Source organism: Nelumbo nucifera, chromosome 1 (assembly GCF_055504915.1).
Source record: "Nelumbo nucifera cultivar China Antique chromosome 1, China Antique-T2T, whole genome shotgun sequence".
Taxonomy (NCBI): domain Eukaryota; kingdom Viridiplantae; phylum Streptophyta; class Magnoliopsida; order Proteales; family Nelumbonaceae; genus Nelumbo; species Nelumbo nucifera.
This window is the reverse complement of record NC_142649.1, coordinates 109,346,889-109,374,652: the sequence shown is the minus strand read 5'-3', so window position 1 is coordinate 109,374,652 and position 27,764 is coordinate 109,346,889. Positions and strand designations below refer to the sequence as shown.

The following is a 27,764-nucleotide window of genomic DNA, read 5'->3' as shown; positions in this document are numbered from 1 at the left end:
ACACTTAACTAATCATCCATTAAAAAAAATATTAACAAATATATACAAAAAAAAAATCTGGCAAATTACATTACATCAGCCTCGTCCTCGTCCAGACCGGGGAAAAAGGCCGGTGCTAATCTTCTATACGAAGTCTTGAACACACTCAGTCTCCTCACTCCTCCTTAGAATTCTCTGCAACGAAATCCATGCATTAAAGAAACCTTGCTTTCCATCCATTGGGAAGAAAAGTCTCAGAAGGTGAGAGACAGAGCAATCGCTGTAATGCCAAGCCTTAGATCTTTCTTTCTATAATCTATAGATTCGGCGCACCTCGATTCTCTGTCTTATCTCTCGTTTAATGCTCGCATTTGATTAGAATTCGGAATGTGAATTTTTCGTATTTGTTTACGTTCTCTGAACTTTTAAGATGCACAGCCTTCGTGAGATTCATTTCTGTACAGTGTTGACTGAAACCGATCTGGCTGTTTTACTAAGATTTTCCATTTCTTATTATAATTTTCTCTTGTTTTGCGGAGATTGAGTTGTCGAGCCAGTATGGCTTCGCATTTTAGTGTTGGGAGATGTAGATATTCTAAATGTTTTGTTTGGGAGGTTTGAGTAGTATTCTTTCAAATCCATTGCGTTTTTCAGTTGTTGAGTGGAAAAGTCGGAACATTGAGTTCAGAGTGGTTAAAATATGGATATTGAGTTGCTGAACAGTCCATCTAGTGGCTTGTTTTATAAGTTATGTGGAAATCATTGGATCTCTGTCGAATTTTCTGAGATTTCATATGGATTTCGAAAATTCTGGGATAGGGTGATTGGCTTGTTGTTTCTCTAGGGTAGCGGCACTGAATATAGGCGAATTTAATTCTTTTTGAATTGATGTTGACGTGGATTCTTAAATATCTGTAAAATGCTTGCTCATTGCTCCGGATCTGCTATTTTCTTACTCCCAATTTTGCTGCTGTTGCCTATTCTGTCACTGTGGTTTTAGAGATCGACCGAATTCGTCTTGGTTAGATTCATTTCTTTTAGTCTCGTGATCTTTGGGTTTTCTAGCGAGTAGCGATTAGCATTTGTTATGCATTTCCGTGTCTGTTTTTCTTTTATTTAATATCTCGATTTCTTGATTTGCAGGAGGCTCTTCTTTTCTTCTTCTTTATTTGATGATATCTCCACAGTAGATCTGGAAGAGAGCAGCGTTCAGGATTGGTTTATTTAGAGGTCCAGGACCGCTGCAAAGATGGCTACGACACTGGCTTGGAGGATTGCTACCAGCAATGGCAGCAGCCATGGAACTAATGATGTGGTACTTACTTTTGCTTTTTGATATTTTATTCTAGCTAAATGGTAGACTGGAATGCTTTATTTGAGTGCTAAGCTCAACTAGCCTTCATAGATTCTTATGAAATGGGACTGGGTGTAGGTCTCCGAAATGTATGTCCTTTGCCTCCTTTTGCTGTTTGGTTCTCTACTGCCAGACTTTGACTGGGCTTGTTACCCTTGTATGTTATATAGTATATTGGTCTCAAAGTTTCAGCTTCTATTTGTTTCTAGTTTTCTAGTATGGAAATGATGGGGCTCTGCTGCAAATGAATTCTGGGGGACTCCTTATTTGTTTGGGTTGCTACTCTGAAAGAGCATGTGTCCTGAATGGGTGAGAAAGCATATTTCAATTTCTGAAAATCAGCTCATATGTGGTTACATGGATATCATACCTGACAAGTGACATTTCATGCCATCTCATATATTCTTTTTTTAAGCATGGCTTGCCATTGCAACCAGTCCCTATAAGCTATATGGTTCCTCCATAACAAGGGGGAGATTGAGGAGGATGTCACCCAAAGAATTAGTGCAGGATGGGAAAAATGGAGGGGTGCATCAGGACTTTTATGTGATAGGCGAATACCACTTAGATTAAAAGGAAAATTTTATAAAAGAATTGTGAGGCCTGCTATGTTTTATGGAGCAAAGTGTTGGGCAGCCAAGAAAAAACATGTCCCAGAAATGAATGTGGCAGAAATGCGAATGCTAAGATGGATGAGTGGAAAAACTAGAAAGGATAGGATTAGAAATGAGGTTAACCTAGGTGTAGCTCCAATAAGTGATAAAATGAGAGAGAGAGAAGACTAAGATGGTTTGGGCACATGCATAGAAGACCACCAACTGCACTAGTTAGAAGAAGTAATTTGTTACACGCTGAAGGGGCTAGAAGAGCTCAGGGTAGACCAAAATAGGATATGGGTAGAAGTAATAAGAAATTATTTAAGCACTAATAATTTAAGGGAAGTTGTCAAAAACTCACCATGAGTTTTCAACATTTCTCTTAAACTCGCTACAACTTTTCAAAATGTCTAAAACTCACCATGTCAGTAAGTTTTTATTTTCCATCTTCTTCCCTATGATTAGTCACATTGTATTTATTTATTGTGTAAGTGCATTTTTCCTACTTCTTCCTTATGATTTTTCCATCTTAGTTCTTATGTTTTCTTATAGCAATCACCATATGTACTTGCATTCTGGTTCAGAATTAATTTCACTATTTTTGTCTGGTAATTATTGCATCTTCTATCTTTCTTATGGTAACAGGAAAGAAATGGGGACACAAAACATCAAGACTTGGAGACTCCAACTCCACACTTAAGCATTAAGGCTGGCTTGAGGTAAGTAAAAAGTTCTCCTAGAAAGTAACATTTCCAATTTGGATAATTCTGAAACATTCTTGTTTGCATCTTCTGCTTATTAACGTATGCTTGTACTACCTATGTAAAATAAATGCAGCATTGAAGCTTTTATCAGTTTAAATCATGGATGTTAAGATATTTCTTCACTTTCTTTTGTTATCAAGTTGAAGCATATGATTGGACAATGAACAAGGACCACTCCATCCTATATTTAACACGCAAATATGAAAATGTGTCTGACAGCCATATTTTTTGAAATGGATGATGACCTTTTTAGTGTCCTTGTTGCATATATTGTAACCAACAAAAACCACCATCTACCAAACACAGATATCTTTCTAGTGGCTAGCCATCTAAGTGTCAAACTTAACCACTTCTCTGTTATGAGAAGATGTTTGGGATGCTTTACAGGCTATGTAGCTTACTTGTAACCAATAAATAGGTATAAGTCCTTGTATCATAATTCTGAACATTGATCCTTGCCCCTCTAGGCCTCTACCTTTCCCAGGTAATTCCATACTTCTTACCCTAACTTTCTTCGTACAGTTGTGCACAGTAATCTCACCAAAGGAATCACTATACTCGGAAGTATCTTGTAGCCCTAAAGGAAGTTTCCCAATTCATGTTTTGGAATAACTAAATTTTCTCTGGTGCATATGCATCTTTAAGTTTATGAAACTATGGACTTTTGTTGTACCTTCTCTATCATCCTATATTAAATTGAATAGATCCATTAATTAATGATTATTCAATTGTTTTTCTGAAAAAAATCCCTTTAAGCTTATGCTTTATCAAGTATTTTAGATGATAGTCTTAATCTGTTTTCTTTCCCATAATCAGATCAAACTTATGATATCTAGCTTAAGGTAGTTATGTTAATACAAATAGATGCTCATACTACTTTTTGCAAGCAAGCTTCAACATGCAATCTGGAGCATTCTAGTGTGGTTCCATTTTCTTGCTTGGATGCAACAAGCAACATACTTTTTTTTTTGGATAAATATAGATTTGAGATCTTATCCTTGCAATTTCCTGCAGGGATCGTGGAACCATGGAGGATCCAGATGGGACATTAGCAAGTGTTGCCCAATGCATTGAGCAATTACGGAGGAGTTCTTCAACTGTACAAGAGAAAGAGAGCTTATTGAAGCTATTGTTGGACCTTATTGATACACGCGACAATGCTTTCAGTGCAGTTGGATCTCATTCTCAGGCAGTTCCTATACTTGTTTCTCTTCTCAGATCAGGATCACTTGGAGTGAAGCTGCAGGCTGCTACTGTTTTAGGCTCTCTTTGTAAAGAGGATGAACTGCGGATAAAAGTCTTGCTTGGGGGATGCATTCCACCATTGCTTTCTCTCCTTAGATCCAGTTCTGCAGAAGGACAAATTGCAGCTGCAAAGGCTATTTATGCTGTATCTCAAGGTGGGGCTAAGGATCATGTTGGATCAAAGATTTTTTCAACTGAAGGAGTTGTTCCTGTGCTTTGGGAGCAACTAGAAAATGGGCTTAAGGCTGGAAATTTTGTTGATAACCTTCTAACTGGAGCTTTGAGAAATCTGTCTAACAGCACTGAGGGGTTCTGGTCTGCAACAATAGAAGCAGGAGGAGTCGATATACTTGTGAAATTGCTCACAATTGGACAATCAAGTACCCAGGCAAATGTTTGCTTTCTTCTTGCATGTATGATGATGGAGGATTCATCTGTGTGTTCTAGAATCTTAGGTGCAGAAGCCACTAAACAATTACTCAAGCTATTAGGACCTGGTAATGAAGCCTCTGTTAGAGCAGAAGCTGCGGGTGCTCTTAAATCCCTCTCTGTTCAGTGCAAAGAAGCAAGGCGTGAGATAGCAAATTTTAATGGAATACCTGCTTTGATAAATGCAACAATAGCTCCATCAAAAGAATTCATGCAAGGTGAGTGTGCCCAAGCATTACAGGAGAATGCTATGTGTGCTCTAGCAAATATATCTGGTGGTTTGTCGTCCGTCATCTCTAGTCTTGGTGAAAGTCTTGAGTCATGTACTTCGCCTGCTCAGATTGCTGACACACTAGGGGCATTAGCTTCAGCTCTTATGATATATGATAGCAAAGCAGAATCAATTAGAGCATCGGACCCCTTTGTTATTGAGCAGATATTGGTTAAGCAGTTTAAACCTCGATTGCCATTTCTTGTACAGGAACGTATCATTGAAGCACTAGCCAGCTTGTATGCAAATGCTATTCTCTCAAAGAGACTCGTAAATTCTGATGCAAAGCGTTTACTTGTTGGTTTGATCACAATGACAACAAATGAGGTACAGGATGAGCTTGTAAGGTCCCTTCTCTTACTTTGCAACAATGAGGGCAGTCTATGGCGTGCTCTTCAAGGTCGGGAGGGGATCCAGCTGTTAATATCCCTTCTTGGTCTTTCCTCAGAGCAACAACAGGAATGTGCAGTTGCTTTGCTCTGTCTTTTATCAAATGAAAATGATGAGAGTAAATGGGCCATAACTGCTGCTGGAGGCATACCCCCACTTGTTCAGATTCTAGAGACAGGGTCTATGAAAGCCAAGGAAGATTCTGCAACAATCCTGGGAAACCTCTGCAACCACAGTGAAGATATACGGGCTTGTGTTGAGAGTGCTGATGCTGTTCCTTCTTTATTATGGCTACTAAAAAATGGAAGCCAGAATGGGAAAGAGATTGCAGCAAAGACATTGAACCATCTTATCCACAAATCTGATACTGGGACAATCAGCCAACTAACTGCCTTGCTAACCAGTGACCTACCAGAATCTAAGGTTTATGTTTTGGATGCCCTGAAAAGTTTGCTTTCAGTGGCTCCTCTTAAGGATATATTACATCAAGGAAGTGCTGCAAATGATGCATTTGAAACAATAATTAAAATTTTGGGTTCTACAAGGGAAGAAACACAAGCCAAATCTGCATCAGTTCTAGCTGCACTCTTTTATCTCCGGAAAGACTTGCGTGAAAGTAGTATTGCTGTTAAGACTCTCTGGTCGGCCATGAAGTTGTTAAATGTAGACTCTGAAAAGATATTAGTAGAATCTTCATGCTGCCTTGCTGCCATTTTCCTTTCAATTAAACAAAACCGGGATGTGGCTGCTGTTGCTAGAGATGCATTGTCTCCATTAATTGTTCTTGCTAACTCTTCAATTCTGGAAGTTGCAGAACAAGCAACAAGGGCATTGGCTAATCTTCTTTTGGATAATGATGTCTCAGGCCAAGCAGTTCCTGAAGAGATAATTTTTCCTGCTACAAGAGTGCTGCGAGAAGGGACAATCGATGGAAGAACCCATGCTGCAGCAGCAATTGCTCGTCTCCTCCAATGTCGCTCAATGGACTTCGCAATTTCCGATTGTGTAAATCGTGCTGGGACAGTTCTTGCCTTAGTTTCTCTTCTGGAGTCTGCTAATACTGAATCTTCTGCCACATTGGAAGCACTTGATGCACTTGCTTTGTTGTCAAGGTCAAAAGGAGCTACTGCAAATACAAAACCTGCTTGGGCTGTACTGGCTGAATTTCCACACACTATAGCCCCAATAGTTTCATGCATAGCTGATGCAACACCATTGTTGCAGGACAAAGCTATAGAAATTTTGTCAACGCTCTGCCATGATCAGCCTGTTGTCCTTGGAAATACAATTCCCAGTACCTTAGGTTGTATATCATCAATCGCAAGAAGGGTAATTAGTTCCAAAAACATAAAGGTAAAAGTCGGAGGAACTGCACTTCTTATTTGTGCTACGAAAGTGCACCACCAAAGAGTCATTGAAGTTTTGAATGAGTCAAACTCCTGTGTATATCTCATCCAATCTCTTGTTGAGATGCTCAGTTTGGTGCAAGCATCCCCCTCACTGCATCAGGATGACAGTGAAAGCAGGGAGATAAGCATTCATAGGCATACTAAGGAACAAAGTAGGACTAGTGAAAGTGAAAGTAGCACAACAGTTATTTCTGGTGACAAATTAGCTATTTGGCTGCTTTCTGTCCTTGCGTGTCATGATGATAGAAGTAAAACTGCAATTATGGAGGCTGGAGCACTTGATGTTCTTACAGACAAGATCTCTCAGTGTTTGCCACAAGCTATTCAGGTATTTCACACAAACTGCAATTTATTTGTTATAGTATGAGTTGTGCATGCATTGATGAGATATGTGGTGGTTGGTGAATCATAGTTCTTTTTTTAGGCTTTTATGATCAGACCTTAACCATTCATTAACATTCTACCCTTTCTTCTTCATTGTTTATTTTGTTTTTGTAATAGTTGATTACTTTTTATGCATTTCTCACTATTATTTTTGATGTTGCATTTTTCTGATATAATTCCCAATGCTTCTATTCACCCAATCCATATAATTTTGTACAGAATGACACCATAGAAGATAGCAGTACGTGGGTTTATGCTTTGTTGCTTACAATTTTGTTTCAAGACAGAGAAATTATACGGGCACATGCAACTATGAGATGTGTCCCTGTACTCGCAAACATGTTGAAGTCAGAGGAGTCAGCAAACAGATATTTTGCAGCACAAGCACTGGCTAGTCTTGTCTGTAATGGTAGCAGAGGGACTCTTCTAGCTGTTGCAAATTCAGGGGCGGCAGGTGGGTTTATTTCCTTACTTGGCTGTGCCGATGTTGATATATGTGACCTTTTGGAATTGTCAGAGGAGTTTTCTTTGGTGCGCAATCCAGATCAGGTTGCTCTAGAGAGGTTGTTTAGAGTTGATGACATTAGAGTTGGTGCTACTTCTCGGAAAGCAATACCTTCACTTGTTGATTTGCTGAAACCAATTCCAGATCGACCTGGTGCACCTTTTCTAGCTCTTGGACTCTTGACGCAACTAGCAAAAGACAGTCCCTCAAACAAGATCATGATGGTTGAGTCTGGTGCCTTAGAGGCACTGACCAAATATCTTTCACTTGGTCCACAAGATGCAACAGAGGAAGCTGCCACAGAGTTATTGGGGATTCTATTTGGAAGTGTGGAAATACGAAAGCATGATTCTGCATTTGGTGCTATTAGTCAGCTTGTAGCAGTCTTACGTCTAGGTGGAAGAGGGGCAAGGTATAGTGCTGCCAAAGCATTGGATAGCCTATTTTCCTCAGATCATATTAGAAATGCAGAGACTGCTCGGCAAGCTATTAAGCCCCTTGTAGAGATTCTTAACACTGGCATGGAAAAGGAGCAACATGCTGCTATCGGTGCACTCGTTAGGTTATTGTGTGAAAGTCCATCAAGAGCCTTAGCTGTTGCAGATGTTGAAATGAATGCGGTGGATGTTCTTTGCAGGATCCTTTCATCAAATTGTTCAATGGAACTGAAAGGGGATGCTGCTGAGTTGTGTTGTGTCCTTTTTGGCAACACAAGAATTAGGTCCACAATGGCTGCAGCTCGCTGTGTTGAGCCTCTGGTCTCTCTTCTTGTTACTGAGTTTAGTCCTGCTCATCACTCAGTGGTTCGTGCACTGGATAAACTGTTGGATGATGAGCAACTGGCCGAATTAGTTGCTGCTCATGGTGCAGTAATTCCTCTTGTTGGCCTTCTGTTTGGTAGGAATTACACACTTCATGAATCTATATCAAAAGCTCTTGTGAAGTTAGGAAAGGATAGACCAGCGTGTAAGATGGAAATGGTGAAAGCTGGAGTCATTGAGAGCATACTTGATATCCTCCATGAAGCACCTGACTTTCTTTGCACTGCATTTGCAGAATTGCTTCGGATATTGACTAATAATACAGGTATTGCTAAGAGCCCATCTACAGCCAAAGTGGTTGAGCCCCTTTTCCTGTTGTTATCAAGACCAGAATTTGGTCCTGATGGACAGCACAGTGTTTTACAGGTACTTGTTAATATTTTGGAACACCCCCAGTGCCGAGCAGACTATAATTTGACTCCTAATCAAGCTATTGAACCACTTATCCCTTTGTTGGAATCTCTTACTCCAGCTGTGCAACAACTAGCAGCTGAGCTTCTCTCACATCTGCTCTTGGAGGAACATCTTCAGAAGAACTTGATAACACAACAAACTATTGGCCCATTAATACGAGTCCTAGGGTCTGGTATACCCATTTTGCAGCAGAGGGCTATAAAGGCTCTTGTTGCTATTGCGTTAATTTGGCCAAATGAGATTGCAAAAGAAGGTGGTGTCAATGAGCTTTCCAAAGTGATACTGCAAACTGATCCTCCGTTGCCTCATGCCTTGTGGGAGTCTGCTGCTTCTGTTTTAGCCAGTATTTTGCAGTTCAGTTCTGAGTTTTACTTGGAGGTACCCATTGCATTATTGGTACGATTGCTTCGTTCTGGAACTGAAACCACAGTTGTTGGTGCATTAAATGCTCTACTTGTGCTGGAAAGTGATGATTCTTCCAGTGCTGAAGCTATGGCTGAAAGTGGTGCTGTAGAGGCACTTTTGGAACTTCTTAGGTGCCATCAGTGTGAAGAAACTGCAGCAAGACTGCTGGAAGTATTGCTAAATAATGTGAAAATTAGAGAAACAAAAGCTGCTAAATCTGCAATTGCACCATTGTCACAATACCTTTTGGATCCACAAACTCAAACCCAGCAAGCAAGGTTACTAGCAAGCTTGGCTCTTGGTGACCTATTCCAGAATGAGGCTCTTGCTCGAAGTACAGATGCTGTTTCAGCTTGTCGAGCTCTAGTAAATCTTCTTGAAGACCAACCTACTGAAGAAATGAAAGTTGTAGCTATATGTGCCCTGCAAAACCTTGTAATGTACAGTCGATCAAACAAAAGAGCTGTTGCAGAAGCTGGTGGAGTACAGGTTATACTCGACCTTATTGGTTCAAGTGATCCGGATACATCAGTTCAGGCAGCAATGTTTATTAAATTGGTTTTCTCTAACCATACCATCCAGGAGTATGCTTCTAGTGAAACAGTCAGAGCTATAACTGGTATATTTTCTCTTTCTTATTATTATAAAGAATCAATCTACCTTTAATTTTTTTTCATGGTATATCTGTTACTGTTGCCATGGATGCCTATAGCATTTTATAGAACTTCTGTATTGATTTTGATTATTTGCTGACCTGCTCTCATGTATCTTAGAGTAGTGCTGGAAACTTCATCTCCAAGAGAGGAAATAATATCTTTAATTTTCACCAAGGATTGCAACTTATTTCTTATTTGTGGCTCTAAGTTTATCTTCCTTATCCAACTAGTGTTACCACTCTGTTTGTGGGTTGGCAACAGAATTCCCATTCCATAGTGCCATTCTATCCAAACTTGCTTCCATATACTGCATATGCCTCAAGTTAGCTGCCTATGGGACCATTTACTCTTTCAGAAAATCAACTGTCAATCCTCTCTATTTTTATCTATAACTTAAAGAATCCATTGATGGAGTAGATAATAGGAGCATAATATATTACAATCAAATCACCTTTACAAAGAAAAATAGATCTGGCCTGATGCTGCTCTCCCCATAGTCTCCCAAGAAACCCAAGGGTGCAATCTGTACCTCCTTTAGTTTTATGGATAAGCACCACAAATCATTGACTGTCAGTTAATAATTGGTCTATGTGGATTCTTGAGGGGACACTTCTATATATGATTTTGTTCTTATCTTCACTTATTTGATATAAATGAACAATTCAATATCTACTATGCATAATAGTTTTCATATTTTCTTGTAAAATGTTTCTAGTCAACAATGATAAACTTTTAGATTTACTCATGCAATCTGCTATGGGCAATTAATTCAAAGGATGAGGAAATTTTTAGAAGCAAAATTCCAAATTTGAATGTTTCCGAGTCTGTTTCTTCATTTTTCTGAGCCAATTCCTGGGTGCAAATTGGGTTCTGATTCCTATCCTGTGTCAATTCAAGACTGTGTTGATGGATCTAACCTCATGTTGAACAAGAATCAGCATTAATTCATTATCATGAAAAAGTGCTTGTACTGCTCAAATCACCATGATAAGCATCCTATGAAAACACTAAGGCACAAAGGCTCCAAACAAATATCTTTTTTCATCAAAGTAACATAATCTTCTCTACAATATTGACCTAAAATGGGCTGGATGACAAAACCTAGAAAGCCTTAAAATTGATTTGTTTGAATCTGGACAAGATTTAAGGCATAACTGGACTCCTAATTAGATCCAAACCAAGAACTACAGGAGCTTTTTGAAACTGTGTGAATGGCCCTAAACCAAAACAGTAGATCATTGTGAATAAACCCTAGTTGATTCTAGGTCAAAGTAGAGAAGAAGAAAGAAGAAAGAAAAGAGAAAGAAGAAGAAGGAGAGGAGAAGAGTGTTCGGCCAGACTAGAAGAGAGGATGTTCTAAAAAAATCACTCTCCTAGCCGACCCACTTGACTTTTATTCATAAAACTTGAGTTACAAGAAAGACAATTTTGTCCCTCATAGAAGATGGGACACATAACTTAAACTCAGATACAATAGACCTTTCACTTTCAATAAGATACACCAGAATGACCAAAATACCCTTGACTCGAGCATTCTAACACTCCCCCTCAAGCTGGAGAGTATATATTGCCCACTGATTTCCTGAGCTCACATGAGATGTAGTTATTACCCCACTTATCACTTTCTCTCTCACAAAGTGACAATCCACCTCAATATGTTTAGTTCTTTCATGGAAGATAGGATTGGATGAGATGTGAACAACAGCTTGGTTATCACAGTATAGTTTCATGGGTTTGTCAATTGAGAAACCCATCTCCTGTAGTAGGTTCTTCAGCCATACTAGTTCACATGTGGTATGGGCCATAGCCCTGTACTCTGCTTCCGCACTACTTCTTGCCACCACTGTTTGCTTCTTGCTCTTCCAAGTTACAAGATTGCCACCCAGGAAGGTACAATACCCTGTGGTTGACCTCCTGTCTGATATAGAGCCAGCCCAATCAGCATCTGTGTACCCTACTATCTCAAGAGTTCCTCCCTTTTGGTATAACAAACCACGACCTGGAGCACCCTTTAGGTACCTAGCAATTCTCAGAACAGCTTCCCAGTGAGGAACCTGGGGATGTTGCATAAACTGACTCACCACACTCACAGCAAATGATATATCTGGTCGGGTAATGGTTAGGTAGTTCAACTTTCCCACCAACCTTCTGTATCTTCCAGGATCATCAAACTCTTCACCTGCATCCACACTTAACTTGGCATTGAGTTCCATAGGAGTCTCTGCTGGTTTAGCACCTAACAACCCTGTTTCTTCAAATAGATCAAGAACATATTTCCTCTGACATAGGTTGATCCCCTGTTTTGACCTCGCAACTTCTATTCCTAAGAAATACTTTAGCTTCCCCAGATCTTTCGTATTGAAGTGGTCCTGTTTCAGCCTGTCAATTCCATTGCTGTCACTTCCAATTATGACAATATCATCCACATACACGACTAGCAAGATTTTTCCATCTTTTGAGTTATAGCTGAACACAGAATGATCAACCTGACACTGTTTCATCCCAAAGGCCTTCACCACTTCACTGAACCTGCCGAACCATGCACGAGGAGATTGTTTCAGTCCATAGATTGCCTTTTTGAGCCTTCACACCTTACCAGCCTCCCCTTGAGCAACAAACCCTGGTGGTTTCTCCATATACACCTCCTCAACAAGATCACCATGAAGGAAGGCATTTTTTATGTCAAGTTGTAGGAGAGGCCAATCATACATAGCAGCCAATGAGATCAACACCCGAACTGAACCAATTTTAGCCACAAGAGAGAATGTCTCCATATAGTCCACACCATATAACTGAGAATAGCCCTTGGCCACTAACCGTGCCTTCAATCGTTCCACACTGCCATCAGGAAGATGCTTCACTGTATAGACCCATTTACACCCAACAGTGTGCTTACCAGGAGGAAGGGTGGTGAGTTCCCACGTATGATTATGTTGTAGAGCAGAGAGTTCTTCTTCCATGGCTTGCCGCCACCCTGGGGAGGTAAGGGCTTCCTGTACAGTCTTGGGAATGGGAACCGGTGAGAGTAATGATATAAACTTGCAATGAGAAGCAGAAAGGTGAGCAGTGGAAATATAGTCTGAAATGGGATGAGAAGTACAAGTACGTTTACCTTTCCGCAAAGCAATAGGGAGATGAAGATCTGAGGGAGAAGGAGCAGTAGCAGGATCTGTCGACAGGTGTTGAAGTGGAGGAGGAGCCGAAGCACTTCTGCGGGTATACACTTGAGTAATTGGCGGCCTCTCTGTAGTAACAGGCATATGATGTGCATCTGCAGTAGGAATGGGAGCTATGGGAAGGGGGTCCACAACCGGAACAGGAAGAGGAACCACAGAGGGAGAAGAAGAGACCCTGACATCTGAGAAAAAAGGAACTGATTCAAAGAATGTGACATCAGGGCACACAAACGATTTATGAAACTTAGGGTTATAACACTTGTACCCTTTCTGAGTCCTTGAGTAGCCAAGAAAAATACACTTCGTAGCTCGAGCATCTAGCTTGTCTACTCCAGGCCCCAAGTGTTGGGGTGAGAGGAAAGGGAGACAAAGTGGGAAACAACACGGAGAAAGGGGATTGACTTCCAAGGATTGACATGGGCATCCGATTTATCAGAAAACAGGATGTAAGAACAGCATCACTCCAAAAATGCTTTGGGACATGCATACTGATCATCAATGACTGAGTAGTTTCAAGAAGATGTCTATTTTTCCGTTCAGCTACACCATTTTGTTGCGGGGTGTAGGCACAAGAAGTTTGATGAATTATTCCATGATGTTCTAGGTATTGCTGAAATGGTGAGGAGATGTATTCTTTGGCATTATTGGAGCGAAGTATTTTCATATGAACACCAAATTGAGTGCGTATTTCAGCATGAAATTTCTGAAAAATAGAGAACAATTCACTACGGTCTTTCATAAGATAGATCCATGCCATCCTTGAAAAGTCATCAACAAAGATTACAAAATACTTAAACCCATTGTATGGCACCACTTTAACTGGACCCCATACATCAGAATGAACTAAAGCAAAAGGACTTGAGACACGACTATCAATTCTTGGACTAAATGAGACTCGATGATGTTTTCCCAACTGACATGATTCACAATCTAATGATGAAAGATGACTCAAGGAAGGAACTAGCAGCTTCAAAGCCTTGAGAGAGGGATGACCAAGTCTGCAGTGCCATTGGAGAGGAGTAAGAGACTACTGAAAAGCCACTGGGGGGCCACCACCATCAAGGTAATACAAACCACCTGCTTCATGCCTTCCACCAATCTTCGTCCCCGGCTTGAGATCCTGAAACACACAAGAAGAAGGATAGAAGGTTACAGAACAATTAAGGGACTTGGTTAATCTGCTAACAGACATAAGGTTAAAAGGGAACTTAGGAAGATATAAAACAGATGCTAAAGACAATGAGGAGAGATCAACATCACCAACACCACAAATAGGAGATGTAGAACCGTTAGCAAGTGTAACTGTCTGAGATGTGGAGGAGCGAGAAAGGGAAGAAAATACATCAAGAGTCCCAGACATATGGTCCGAGGCTCCAGAATCAATGATCCAGGGTGAGGCTTTGGAAGCTAAACAAGTCATACCTGAATGGGCAAGTGTAGCTGTGTTCTGCTGAGATGTTTGAAGGAACTGCTCATATATTGCCCGTGGTACACACCATTTCCTGCCCGGAAGCACAAGTGGGTGTGGAGGGGGTTGGGGCAGTTTGCTGGCTTTCAGTAATTGTGCTACTACTCTTAGATGTAACATGGTTAGCCCAAGTGTTGGGTGGACCACGCAAATCATAGCAGAAATTAACTGTGTGCCCCTCTAAGCCACAATGTGTACATTTTCTCTGAGCATTACCCCTTCCTTTTCCATGGCCTCCCCCTGACTCTCGGCCTCCAGTCCGGCCACTAGCCCGGTTAAACATGTGTCCACCACGGTTGCTTGGAGGGCCACTGTTGCCACCACCACTTCTACTTCCACGGCCACTCCCTTTAGTCACTACCAAACCAGATCTATTAGAGAAGGAAGAATGTTCCACCGGCTCAATGGATGTCCTCTTAAGACGGGCAAAAACTTCTTCAAGTGAGGGGAGAGTTGATCCCCTCAATATCTGTGCTCTGACAGGCTCATACTCAGCCTTCAAGCCCACAAGAAACCTAGTCACATCAAGTTGTTCACGTTGCTGTTGTTGGATCTGGACATCTGATGTTAGAGGGTGATACACATTTAGCTCATTGCGGATGTTCCTCAAACTTGCATAATACTCTTCTAAGCTTTGACTTCCTTGCTTCAAATTGAAGTACTCTTGGTATAACTGATATACACATTTAGCTGTATCTAGGAACATGAAGTTCACACTAATCTTTGGTTCCATACTGTTCCAAAGCCATGTCATTATCTGTGCATCATCTTGTTCCCAATCACTGAACCCAGGAGAATCAGAGGAAGGTTTCTCCTCCCTCACATGTTTTACTTTCCTCTTGGCCTTCAAGAACACCTCCACAGATTTTGCCCATGGTACATAGTTCTCACCATTCAACTTGATGGATGTCATTTGAACACTTAGATAATCTGAAGAAAGCATGATGCCTGTTTTGTTGTCATTCCCAACTACAGTTGAAGCCATCTCAATTATTTCACCTTTGGATATACACCACAATCTCACACTCGTCACAAGACTTATCTCACTTATGATACCACCAACCCACTTTCTTCAACTGCACATTACACACTACACTCTAAAGCTGAAATCATTCAGTCAACACATCAAACACTTGGACTGCACACTGCAGGACCATTTACCATCAACACACCACTACTGAAATTACTCAGTCATTTCATCGACACTTGTTCTTCATACTGCAGAACTGATTACACACAAGGTCTAGGGGTTCACTTTTAAGCATTTAGAATCATAGATATGTCAGCCGCCACAACACAATCAACCCCATCACCACTGCTGTCGTGGACATCAGCAGTCTACTACTCTTCTTTCAGCACACATGCGAGCAAGAAAACAACAAAAAAAAACATGACTGATATGTGTATCAGTTTCACCCAGCACCACAACAGCTAACTTTTGAAGCACAAAAAAAAATCAGCATTCACAGTCCATTTCTGAACACACGACAACAGTGTCCATACCTGTATATGTCCAGCCCTCTTCGTACACTGAATAGAGGGTCTAGTATACCACTTCAACGACCACCGCAGCACCGGCCAGAGGCATTCTCACCTCCAGGCCCTCAAAACGGAAACTCCTTTTCAGCCCTTTATCGAGTCTTCAATCAGGTCAGCTGTAAGATGATGAAACCTACTGTGAAGTTGGCGGCGAACCCAGGAAGAAGACAGCAGCAAGAAAAATACGAGACGTTAATGCTCTGATACCATGTGAATAAACCCTAGTTGATTCTAGGTCAAAGTAGAGAAGAAGAAAGAAGAAAGAAAAGAGAAAGAAGAAGAAGGAGAGGAGAAGAGTGTTCGGCCAGACTAGAAGAGAGGATGTTCTAAAAAAATCACTCTCCTAGCCGACCCACTTGAATTTTATTCATAAAACTTGAGTTACAAGGAAGACAATTTTGTCCCTCATAGAAGATGGGACACATAACTTAAACTCAGATACAATAGACCTTTCACTTTCAATAAGATACACCAGAATGACCAAAATACCCCTGACTCGAGCATTCTAACAATCATAAAACTCAATTTGGGACTTGAAGACCCTAAAGTGAATACCCCTATGCATGTAATCAACCTAAGCACAGAATGAACTTAAGAGAAACTGATCCAGAAATTGTTACACTATGCAGCTTGGATAGGTGTTACCTTCTTTCAGCTGTAAACCCATGCCTGAGCACCCTTGTTATCATAGGTTTCAAGTACATGATTGTTTTAAGTGCAAGTTCAAAAATAAGGTCTAATTTCCATGCCCATCGATGATAGCCCCCTATCCATGTATGACATGTGACCTAGTTTTGATATGCAGCCATACTTAATAACTTGTGATCCATGTGAGAACCCCACCTCAGTGAGCCATTTCTTATTTGTGTTAGGTAGGGTTTCCCTAGCCTTTAACTAAATCTAAATAAAGCTATGTGCTTATCACTTTACTCTTGAATGAAAAAGTTTTGAGTCTGTAACCTTTTTTATCCAAATTTACTACACGAGGGAGTGGTCCATCCTCCAAACTCTACCTCAAACCGTGATGAAGGCAGGAAGCAATCCCAGGTCTCTGCTACAACCACAAGGAGACTTCACCACCAAGCCAGCTAGGGATGCAAATTGGATACCCAATCTGAAGAATTTCTACTGCATCAAGCCCAGGTCCTTGGGACAGACCCTTTCAAATTTTGAGAAATGTTCAACCTGAGCCTGCTCAAGTTGCATCTTTAGACCCAGCTGGCACTTTCAAGTTTTGAGCCTTCAACTTGTTTACTTTTGGGAGGAGAAAAATCTCTTGAGTGTGGCGATGAGATGCCATCATGTCTTTCCCTAAATTTGGTGAGGCTCCAAAAGTTGGAATGGGGTAGTCAGACTAGCCAAATATCCACCATGCTTTCCTTTATTTTGTTGTTTTTCTTTCTTCTTCTTCTTCTCTTTCTCATTGTTGCCATTGTGAGGAAAAATCCATTGAAGCTCCAATTGGAAGCCTATACCAATGAAAATACTCCAATCTTGGATACCATGCTGCATCAGACACACTAGGAAAGTCAACATCACATGGTGTCCACTTTGGGTGCTGAAGTGGTGTTTGGACGATGTGTTAGCAAATTGTAGGATTTTCTGATTGTCTTTTCATCAAAGATTCAGGACTCTCAAGGAGCCAGTTTATCCTAACCATCATCAGATATGTGAATTATTTGAAGTTTTCACTGATGGGCAGAAGTATCACTTGGTTTTTATATATGTTTGTGCTGTTTTTGCTGCAATACTGCTTTTGTATAACATGATTTTCATATTCTTTTCGTTAAAAGTGCTCTTTCATGCATGCAATTAACTTCCTGGGTCCAATTGGTTCATTTGCCGTCTTTCAGCTGCTATTGAGAAGGATTTATGGGCCACTGGAAGTGTAAATGAGGAATATCTCAAAGCTCTAAATGCACTTTTTAGCAACTTCCCACGTTTGAGAGCCACTGAACCTGCTACACTCTGTATTCCACATCTGGTGACATCACTCAAGACTAGCTCAGAGGCAACTCAGGAAGCAGCCTTAGACTCACTTTTCCTCCTTAGGCAAGCTTGGTCGGCATGCCCAGCTGAAGTCTCCAAAGCCCAATCAGTTGCTGCTGCTGAGGCAATTCCCTTGCTGCAATATTTGATCCAGTCTGGCCCTCCTCGATTTCAGGAGAAGGCAGAACTTCTATTGCAGTGTTTGCCAGGCACATTAATGGTAATTATCAAGCGTGGCAACAATTTGAAGCAATCAGTGGGAAACCCAAGTGTCTACTGCAAGCTCACACTTGGAAATACACCACCTAGGCAAACCAAGGTATGATGCATGAAACCCCTATTCATTTCTATCATTTTTATCTTTAAGTTCCTTCTGCTAACCAAAGTTCTAGGCTAAGTGGACCATTATTGACTAAAATGGATGCTCAAAATTCTAAATTGTCATGTTGCAATTGGCATCCTCAAAGCATGGGTAATTTTTATGTATAGCTTCTATATATTCAAGAACTGCAGTAGATAATCTTGTTGAAAGACTGCCAATGTATATTTGTTTGTTGCCCCGAGGAGATGGTGCAGAAAGAAGTCTGTCCTGGCTTGCTGTTGATCTTTTGTTGTGAATGCAAAATGTCCAGAGTTGTCCCATTAAGTGTAGGTGCCCACTTCGGTACACCAATAAGTTGATGTTAAGAGTAAAGACTTTCTAGTCCTGTTGGTTTCTGTAGCTTTCTCTCCAAAAAACTATTTTGGACATCTGGACTAATCAAACTTTTTGTGCCCATGTTGGTGACGACCTATTCACTTTTTGACTCTCAATCAAACCTCTTCTCTTCTCTCCTCTCTTCCCTCACTCTCTATTGCCTTTCTACCACGATTATATGGTATCAGAGCAAATGTTTTGGGTCTGAAGACAGATTGATTGAGACTTGAGAAAAGAAGTTTCTTTGATTAGCCTGGGAGAAGTTTTTTCTGTTTCTTTTTTATTCTTGATCTTGGTCGTGTACCAAGGAAAACCCCTAAGATTGTGGCAGCAGGATGCTGTGAAAGAGTTTAACAGTCTTCTAACCCCTGTATGTGGATAGTGTGATCCTTTGTGACCAGGTACATGGTGTTTGTAGGTCTAGTATGACCTGTCTCTGCTGTAACAGCAGTAGTATATATATCTTTTGTGATTGTGGAGATTGAGTGGCATAGAGTAGGGCTGTTTTATGAATTTCAGATCTGGTTATACTCGAAAAACAACCTGGTTTGGTGCTAGAATTGCTTCAGAAGACTCCAGATTGTTGTTTTTGGGTTCAGGAGTGAGTTTCAAACTGTAGAACAGTGTCTGTGTACTGTAGTACTTGATCCTTATAGTGCTGGCTGGTGTTCAACGTATTCCCTATGACTGAATAGTGAAATTTACCATGTCTTCTGAAGATTCTGCTACTTCTGGTGTTTCTTCTAATCAAAATGGACTGAGTGGAGAACTAGATATGAATTTCCCTATCACTATAATTCCATTAGATGGACTTATTTATCTAAAGTGGTCTAAGGGAATTAAACTCTATATCACTACAAGGGGGAAGATAGGCTATATTAACGGTAAGGTGAAGGAGCTGAAATCTGGAAGTGCTGGACATGACAAATGGGACCAAGAAAATAGTATGGTGTTGCCATGCCATGGCTTCTTGTATCTATGTTTCCCACTGGTGAGAAGGAACTTCACGTGGGATGGTACAACTTATAAAATTTGGGAGCAGGCGAAATCCACCTATTCTAAGTAGCTGCACTATGCAAAGATCTAGCGGTTGCAAGCTGAATCCTCCACTTGTAAACAAGGGGAGAGAAGCCTTTCAGTGTATTGCTCAAGTTTGAATTCCATCTAGAAGGAGTTGGATCATTATTAGAGTGTGGATTGGAAATGCGATGAGGATGCAAAAGCTTATAAATCTCGGGAGTTTCATCTTGGAGTTGAATCCCATGTATGAATCTATATTCTATCAGGGTGCAAATTTTGGGAAGTTAGGATCTCCCTTCAGTCCAAGAGGTCTATGCCTTAGTACAATTTGAAGAGTAGAAAAAATGTGATGAATAGTTCAGAAGGAGAACCAGTTGCTTTGACAACCAGGGGGAGTACAAATTCTTTTAAGAAGGGTGATGTCCAAAAAAAAAGTTGATCACAAGGATAAACTTTGGTGCACTTATTGTCAGCGGTCTAGGCACACTTGTGAGACCTGATGGGATCTCCATGGGAAGCCAAAGTGGGCTTAAGAGTTAAGTAAGAAACCAACATCATATCAGAATAAGAAGTCGGGTCAACATGGTTAGAAGAAGAACAACTAAGAAAGCATGGCTTCCCAGGAGACTCAAACCTCTAGCTCTACTGTAAATCAAGAACGTTCTTCTAGTTATAATTCTTGGGAAGACATGATCAACGCCATTTGAAGTTCAGCTTCCTCCTATTCTTCATCCTCCTCTATTCTATGTTTCCTTCATCGTCCTAAGGGCCAACAGAGTTCAAGAGCCATGGAGAATCCTTCTTAGCCAGGTACCCTTATTTCCATAAATATAGATACTTTTGTTGTTAATGATCTAGACATCCCTATTGCTAAAATAAAGGATGTTGGATCTTGTACCATTAAGCACCCCATTCCCATTATGTATCCTTTGAGAATATCTCACCCTCTTTTTGTGGCTTTCTTTCTTCCATTGACAGTGTTCCTATTTCTAAGAATGTAACAGAGGCTTTGGCTGCATTTGGCACTCCTTATTTTAAGGGTTTATCTCCTTTTTGCAATTAAAATGCCCCTATGAACATTGAGTTTTTAACTGTAAAAAGGAGATAAGTCCTTAAAATAAGGAATGCCAAATGCAACCTTTGTTGGTATCAAAATGGATAATTGCAATGAATGAAGAAATCAACACCTTACAAAAGAAAAAGGTACATAGGAGTTGGTGGATCTTCTTGAAGGAAAAGAACCAATATGATGTAAGTGGGTGTAACATAGGGTTGGTGGCAAATACATGTGTATGGAGTGGATTATGTAGAGACATTTGCTCTGGTAGCCAAGATGAACTCTATTAGAGTTCTCCTCTCATTAAAAACTAACCTTGATTGGGACCTTCACCAATTGGATATCAAGAATATCAAGAATGCCTTCTTGAATGAGGATCTAGAAGAAGATGTACATGGTTCAACCCCCCAGTTTTTATGCAAAAGACAGTGAGCAAAATTTGTGCAAGCTGAAGAGATCCTTGTACAATTTAAAATAATCACCAAGAGCCAAGGTTCAAAATATCAATACATCCTCATATGTTGAAAGGGGCGTATCGATACTTTGAACACTGCACCTTCTTATTTTTTGTTTTTTAGTTTTTCTTTTTCAAAATTTCAGAGAACCTCATTTTTATGATATTTTATTATAAAATAAAAGATTCTCTTAAAACCCCTTAAAACAGGTGTATCAACCTTCAAAAGATATGATACAGTACACCTAACACAAGGTGTATCGTATTGAAAATTTGAACCTTGCCAAGAGCTTGGTTCAGCATGTTCCATTTGGTTGTGCAAAAGATATGCTTTAAGTAGTGTCAGTTTGACCATACATTGTTTGTGAAGAGGGAGGAAGGTAAGATTGCAACCCTGATAGTGTATGTTGATGACATAGTAATTATTGTTGATTGGATTACTGAAATTCAGAAGTTGAAGGAGTTCTTATCCACTTAGTTTGAAGTGAAAGACGTAGGCCCCTTGTGGTATTTCCTTGGAGTTGAAGCTGCCCATTCATAAAAAGGGATTTTTATTTCACAAAGAAAATACATCCTAGATCTATTACAAGAAACAGACAAGCTAGGAGTGAAGCTAGCTTATTTTCCCATCGATCCGAATCACAAGTTGGGTGACTGTCATGGGGAAACCATAAAAGATGTAAATCAGTTCCAAAGGCTTGTAGAAAGACATATTTGGTTGTTTATGACTAGACCTGACATTACTTATGCAATGGGTGTTCTTAGTCAGTTCATGCGTGCCCCTAGGACCACTCATTTGGAGGCTGCCAAGTGGATTCTAAGGTATCTCCAAAAGTTCCCAAGAGCTGGTTTGTTATTCCAAAAGCATGGGAATTTGAAGGTTCAAGTGTATATGGATGCTGACTAGGTCGGGTCAGTAAATGACAAAAAATCCACCAATAGATACTGTACTTTTGTGAGAGGAAATTGTGTAGAGATGGCAATTGGGCGGGTTAGGTTGGGTTCGGTTTGGGTTGAGTTTCAACCCAACCCATCTAACCCGCCAACTCATTAATGACCCAATTAGATAGAATTAAATGGGTTGGGTTCAACCCAAACACACTTGAACCCAATCCATTTAGATGAAATAATGAAAATTACACAAAAATAATAGAAATTACAGGAAATAAAATAGAAATTAAACAAAAACTAAAAAAATGCATAAAATTAATAGAAATTACATAAAAAGTTAAAAAAATAGAAAATGCAACTTTCATTTTGTCCTTTATATACATGTGAAAAAACCAACGTTTTAAAAAATGACCCAGAAATGGAACCGTTCTAGCCACCGGTTTCCAAGTCGATGGTCCGATCATCCGGTTCGAACGGATGGCCCGTTCTGACGAACAAATTAAAAAAAAATAAATAAATGGTCAAAAACCGTTGAACGGGTTGACAGGTCGACGGTTTGAATGCCCGAGTCAACAGGCTATTGACTTTTTCAACAATTTTTGGCCAAAAACGGGGTTTGGGGTAAAACGGAACCGCTTGCCTGGATGGTTCCCGGGCCGAATGGTCCGACTGTCTGGGTCAACAACGGTTTAAAAACCTTGGAAAAACAGTATTACTGTGAAATTACAACACAAAAACTGTAGAAAACTATTAGAAATTACAAAAGAAAGAGAGCATAAATTACATAAAAATAACAAAATTGTAAAATAATATAACAAAAATTATAGAAACAGAAAAAAAAATGAAGAAAGGAGAAATTATAGAAAAATAAAAAAAAAACCACACAAAAAACAAAAACTGGAATATGCAAAAACCAGATTTATATAGGTGAAGGGACTCACATTGAGTATTTCATTGCAATTGGCAATGACGTTGGAGTGGCCCGAGTGGGAGCTCATGCACCTCATCATTTTTGGTTTGTTGAGCATCTACTAAGAAGTGAATGATGAAACAGATGAATCGGAAAAAAGATAGGGCTTTCTTACTGCTTCGAGAGAGCTATTGATGTTGTTTCCTTAATCGATTTGATCACCATTTACAATTATAAATCATAGGAGAAAACAACGTTTTAAAAAACGACCTAGAAATGAACCATTATGGCCACCGGTTTCCGGGTCGACAGTCCGACTGTTCGGTTCAAACGGACGACCCGTTTTGACAAACAAATTAAAAATAAAAATGGTAAAAAACCATTGAACAGGTCGACGGTTCGACTGCCCGGGTCAACAGGTTGTTGACTTTTTCAATGGTTTTTGGCCAAAAACCGGGTTTGGGGTAAAATGGAACCGCTTGCCTGGATAGTTCCCGGGCCAAACGGTCCGACCGTCCGGGTCAACGGCGGTTCAAAAACATTGATGATTTCTTTTTTCCCAAGGTTTTCGAACCACTGTTGACTCGGACGGTCGAACCGTTCGGCCCGGGAACCGTTCAGTTTTTGGCCAAAAGCTGTTGAAAAAGTCAACAACCCGTTGGCCTGGGCGATCGAACCGTCAGCCCATTCAACGATTTTGACCGTTTTTTTATTTTTAATTTGTTTGTCAGAACGGGCCGTCTGTTCGAATTGAACGATCGGACCGTCGACCCAGAAACCGTTGGCAAAATGGTCCCATTTCCGGGTCGTTTAAAACGTTGGTATTTGTCTACTAGAAAAGATGAATGAGGATAGACCACCGATAAAGAGAGTGCTATGGAAATATGAAGAGACTAATGGGTTATCCGTTGGATAACCATGACCCAACCCACCCAAACCATTAAGCCTCTCCCTTGTTGGGTTGCCCAACCCACCAGACCCGGGACTAAATGGATACAACTCAAACCACCAATTAATGGCTGGGTCGGGCGGGTTAGCGGGTTGGGTTGAAAAAGTGCCACCCCTAGTCACGTGGAGAAGTAAGAAACAAAGTGTGGTGGCTAGACCCAATGTAACTGTCAATAGTTTATATTGTAACCTAGTGCTGCAAGGGAACTTCAGTCATTTTCCTCCTTATTTTGCACCGTTGATATAAATGAAGTGGCTGGCGCTGCCTTCCCCCACTCTCTGTTGCCTTTCTACCACGATAATAATATTCTAGTAGCCCCTATCCAGGGGAGGAAGGATTCTTCATTTGGGAGGACCACTGTATAAAATGGATTTAGTGGTCTTAGATATGAAATGGGTCTTAGATTTTTTGGTATACATTAGGTTTTTATTACTGTTTCCATTTCTTTATGGATATGAAATGGATTTAGTAGTCATAATAGCAAGATATTATGTTGTGAAACAACTAAACATTAGTACTCATTCATGCATATGACATCTTGACTGAAGGCAATTAAGTGATTATTCTGTCATTTACTGGCTTCTAGTATTTTGTCACATGCATTTTCTATATGGAGCTTGAAGTTTTATTGCGTTCCCCCATGCTCCCATCAAAAGCATAAAAATTTTCATACAGAAAATTCTCAAACACTAGGTTGCTGAAACTGCAATGCTTGAGTTCACATTGCAAAACACCCATCTATGGGCAGGCATAGGTTCACCTGATTAGTGGTTATCTTGATAATATGGTGGATGTGCAGCATTGTTTTGCACATGGCACTTTTATAATTTATTTTAATGAAATAAAAATGCACTTGAGCAACTTTTGTGTCACCCATAATGCCTCATCAAGGTGGCAAAGCATGTGACCTACCAATTCAATGACCATTCTTGCATTCTTAGTTTTGGGTCTTAAAGTGCTTGATGAAGTGTCAAGGTACTATGTGCTGCAATATTGAACCTTGCGATATCTCATGGGAGTTCGTTAGCTGAAGTAGGAATTTCTTTTTTTTTCCTCTTGAGAGTTCAAACCTCAGTTTCAAATCTTTATTTTTTATTTTAAGCAGCTAAAATTTTATAACACTACATTAATGTCTGTAATAGATAAAACTTGCAAACTTAGTATGTTCATTTGTTATTCAGGTTGTATCAACTGGTCCTACTCCTGAGTGGGATGAGGGCTTTGCATGGGCATTCGAGAGCCCTCCTAAAGGCCAAAAACTTCACATCTCCTGCAAAAATAAGAGCAAATTTGGAAAGGTAAATAACCTCTTTTCTTTGACCAAAGTTGCTATATATATATATTTTTTTTGAAGTGGATCATCTGTAGAGAAAATAATTAACAAAATGATAGGTTTTCTTGCATCTTGTTCTGGAGGCTTACCACATTGTTGTAATTCAAATGCAGAGCTCATTTGGTAAAGTAACAATCCAAATTGACCGGGTTGTGATGCTAGGGGCGGTGGCTGGAGAATATACTCTGCTGCCTGAGAGTAAAAGTGGGCCTTCACGGAATCTTGAAATTGAATTCCAGTGGTCCAACAAATAGCAACTCACATCAGAGTAACTGATAACTCTTGCTTGTTGTAATTTATTCTAGGAAGAAAATGAGATGGGAAAGAAACAAGAGTATTTATCATTTATTAATTTATAGTATCAATGTACATATTCTGCAAGAGAGAGTTGGCCGTATAGTTTTCTCGCTGCAGTCATAAAACACAGCAGGGTTTGTTGTCGTTTTAGGTATAGTTATGCCAGTTTATTCTTTTGTATTTTTTTCTCTTTCTTATTTCCTGGCCCGAGGAGAGAGCAGCAAATGTAGCTTCCATGTTTTGTATGTTTTTGGTGTTGGTGTTGATTTTTAGTGTGCTCATAAATTTTTTTGGGAGATGGGGAGTGAGGGAGTGGAGGGAATATGACTGGGATTGTGTTTGTCCTCACCTTCATTGTAACTTTTTTTATCGATTGGAATTTGAATAACACAATAAGATTGTGAATGAATATCTGTGTTTGATTCATAAAACAACTTGTATGCATCTCCCTCCCTCTCTCTGAGAAATTACAAACTCCAGCATCCAGTCTTACAGAAGCGGGCGTTGTAAGAGCGTATTTGTGATCGCTATGCGAGCTTTATTGCGGGATCCAAGTTTCCGCTACAACCAGCAGGAAAATTTTACCTACAGTTTGACTATGCTATTGGCGATTAATCCTAGGGATCGCACATCGTCTTTCAATGATTGAAAACTAATATAGTTCTTGTTAATTTGAAGCCCAAACCATGGTATAGTGGTGGGGCTTATTGTCCAATATGGACTGATATTGTGAGCACATCAGCCAATGCTGTAGGAGTGGATGAATTGAGTGGATTGCCGGCCATTCCACCCACCACGCCCCGTGCCAATAACCTAAAAGACCCGTATCAATATTCTAAACCTTGGGACTTAGGTTGACTTCACCCCCCTACTCATATACCATGCTAAGTCGAAAGAATAGCGACAGCAAAGAGATGATGGGGACAAGGACAAAGTGACAAACAAGAGCATTAGGGGTTTCCCTCTTCTAATATGATATCCTCTTTTAGTAGTAAAATTTTAATTATTTTGATTTTGAGCTTATACTAATATGGAATTTCTTATTTATCATCCAGAGCCTTTTGAGTTTACATTGAAAGCATAAAGAAAATTGTTGTCTTTATAATCACGCATTATATTGTCTTTTTTCTTAACAAGAGATTTCTCTTCTAATCTATATATGCCTATGTTTAGTGAACGAAGTAGCTAGCCACTTCAGTTCTTGTCAAACTTCAAAGTATTGGTTTCCCAATATGCTCTTACAGGAGTTGTATCGAATCAGTCACTAGTTCAGAGGGTAACCGGGCCTTAAATTGATCCCTCTGAAGCAGTTTTGAAAAAAAAAATAACACATTACACCCGTGTCGATATTTAGAACCTTGGTTCTTGTTACCTCTCCTCTGATGAACCGTGATTCCTGTAATGTATGTATCCTCTGATTATGTTCCTGGTGCTCATTTTACTTTTAACTGTATTTTCTAATTTTCTTTGGACAATATGCTTGTTTGATCTTAACACAGTTCATAGCTCGATCCATGGAAAATATTTTTAATGATGCAAAATGTACTTAAGGCTCTGTCCGGGAAGAGTGCAATACCAAATTTGTTCATTGTAAATACATATGCTGTCATTTTTCATGGCCCGTGCTTGTGTTTGCATTCTTCCCAAACGGAACCTAAGTGAAAATAATATATATTTGGGGTGTTGTAGGACAACTTATAAAATCTCACATATAGTTAGGGAATGTGGAACAAAATCTTTGCAAAACTTTTTCTACAACAGCTTGTGCCAACTAGGTCTTCTTACATGGCGTTTGAGACATCCAATAACCTTTATATTGACTGCTATTATATCTTCGGAAAACTTCAGCAATAAAAAATGTTTTTTTTCTTCATTTTTCCTTTGTTCTTTTACTTTTCTACAAAGCCATGATATGTTTTCTCCTTTATTTTTATTTTTTATTTAACCATTAATCCATTCGGACTTTGGATAACATGATTCAAAATGCTAAGTTTCATTCGTGACAAGAGGGAGAAAGAATGTTAAAAAACATTTTTATAAGGTAAATCTATGATGCCAGAAAGACATGATACTGGAAAGGGTTTGATGAATCACAATCCTGTTAGTTTTGATGAAATGTCATGTGATTGGTTACCACTTTTATGATAATGAATCAAATTGATTGGCTGTAAGTTTTGCTTATATCATGTCTTTCTAGCATCATAGTCCAACCTGTTTTATATATAATTTTTTTTCTTAATTGACAAAATATTGAAGTAACACAAAAATGGTATTTGTGCTAGATTTATGACCCAATAGGCATAATTGAAGAAACAAAGAAAATAATATGCAAAGAATTTCCTACACCATCGGTGATATAATT

At 39.7% G+C, this 27,764-nt stretch overlaps 1 protein-coding gene across 2 annotated transcripts; it reads left to right on the top strand.

The window, feature by feature from the left end:
• LOC104605909 (protein CELLULOSE SYNTHASE INTERACTIVE 1-like) lies at positions 1-25,833 on the top strand. 2 transcript variants are annotated; one of them, XM_010270858.3, is made up of 8 exons: positions 1-240; positions 1,123-1,294; positions 2,575-2,648; positions 3,708-6,765; positions 7,041-9,585; positions 17,659-18,113; positions 24,954-25,070; positions 25,219-25,833. In XM_010270858.3, the coding sequence occupies exons 2-8, from the start codon at positions 1,229-1,231 to the stop codon at positions 25,357-25,359; spliced, it is 6,456 nt and encodes a 2,151-aa protein (XP_010269160.1). In that variant the 5' UTR covers positions 1-240; positions 1,123-1,228; the 3' UTR covers positions 25,360-25,833. The 2 variants fall into 2 exon arrangements, with proteins under 2 accessions (XP_010269160.1, XP_019054747.1); XM_019199202.2 differs by lacking the exon at positions 1-240 and adding an exon at positions 256-1,000.
• Positions 25,834-27,764: the final 1,931 nt, after the last annotated feature.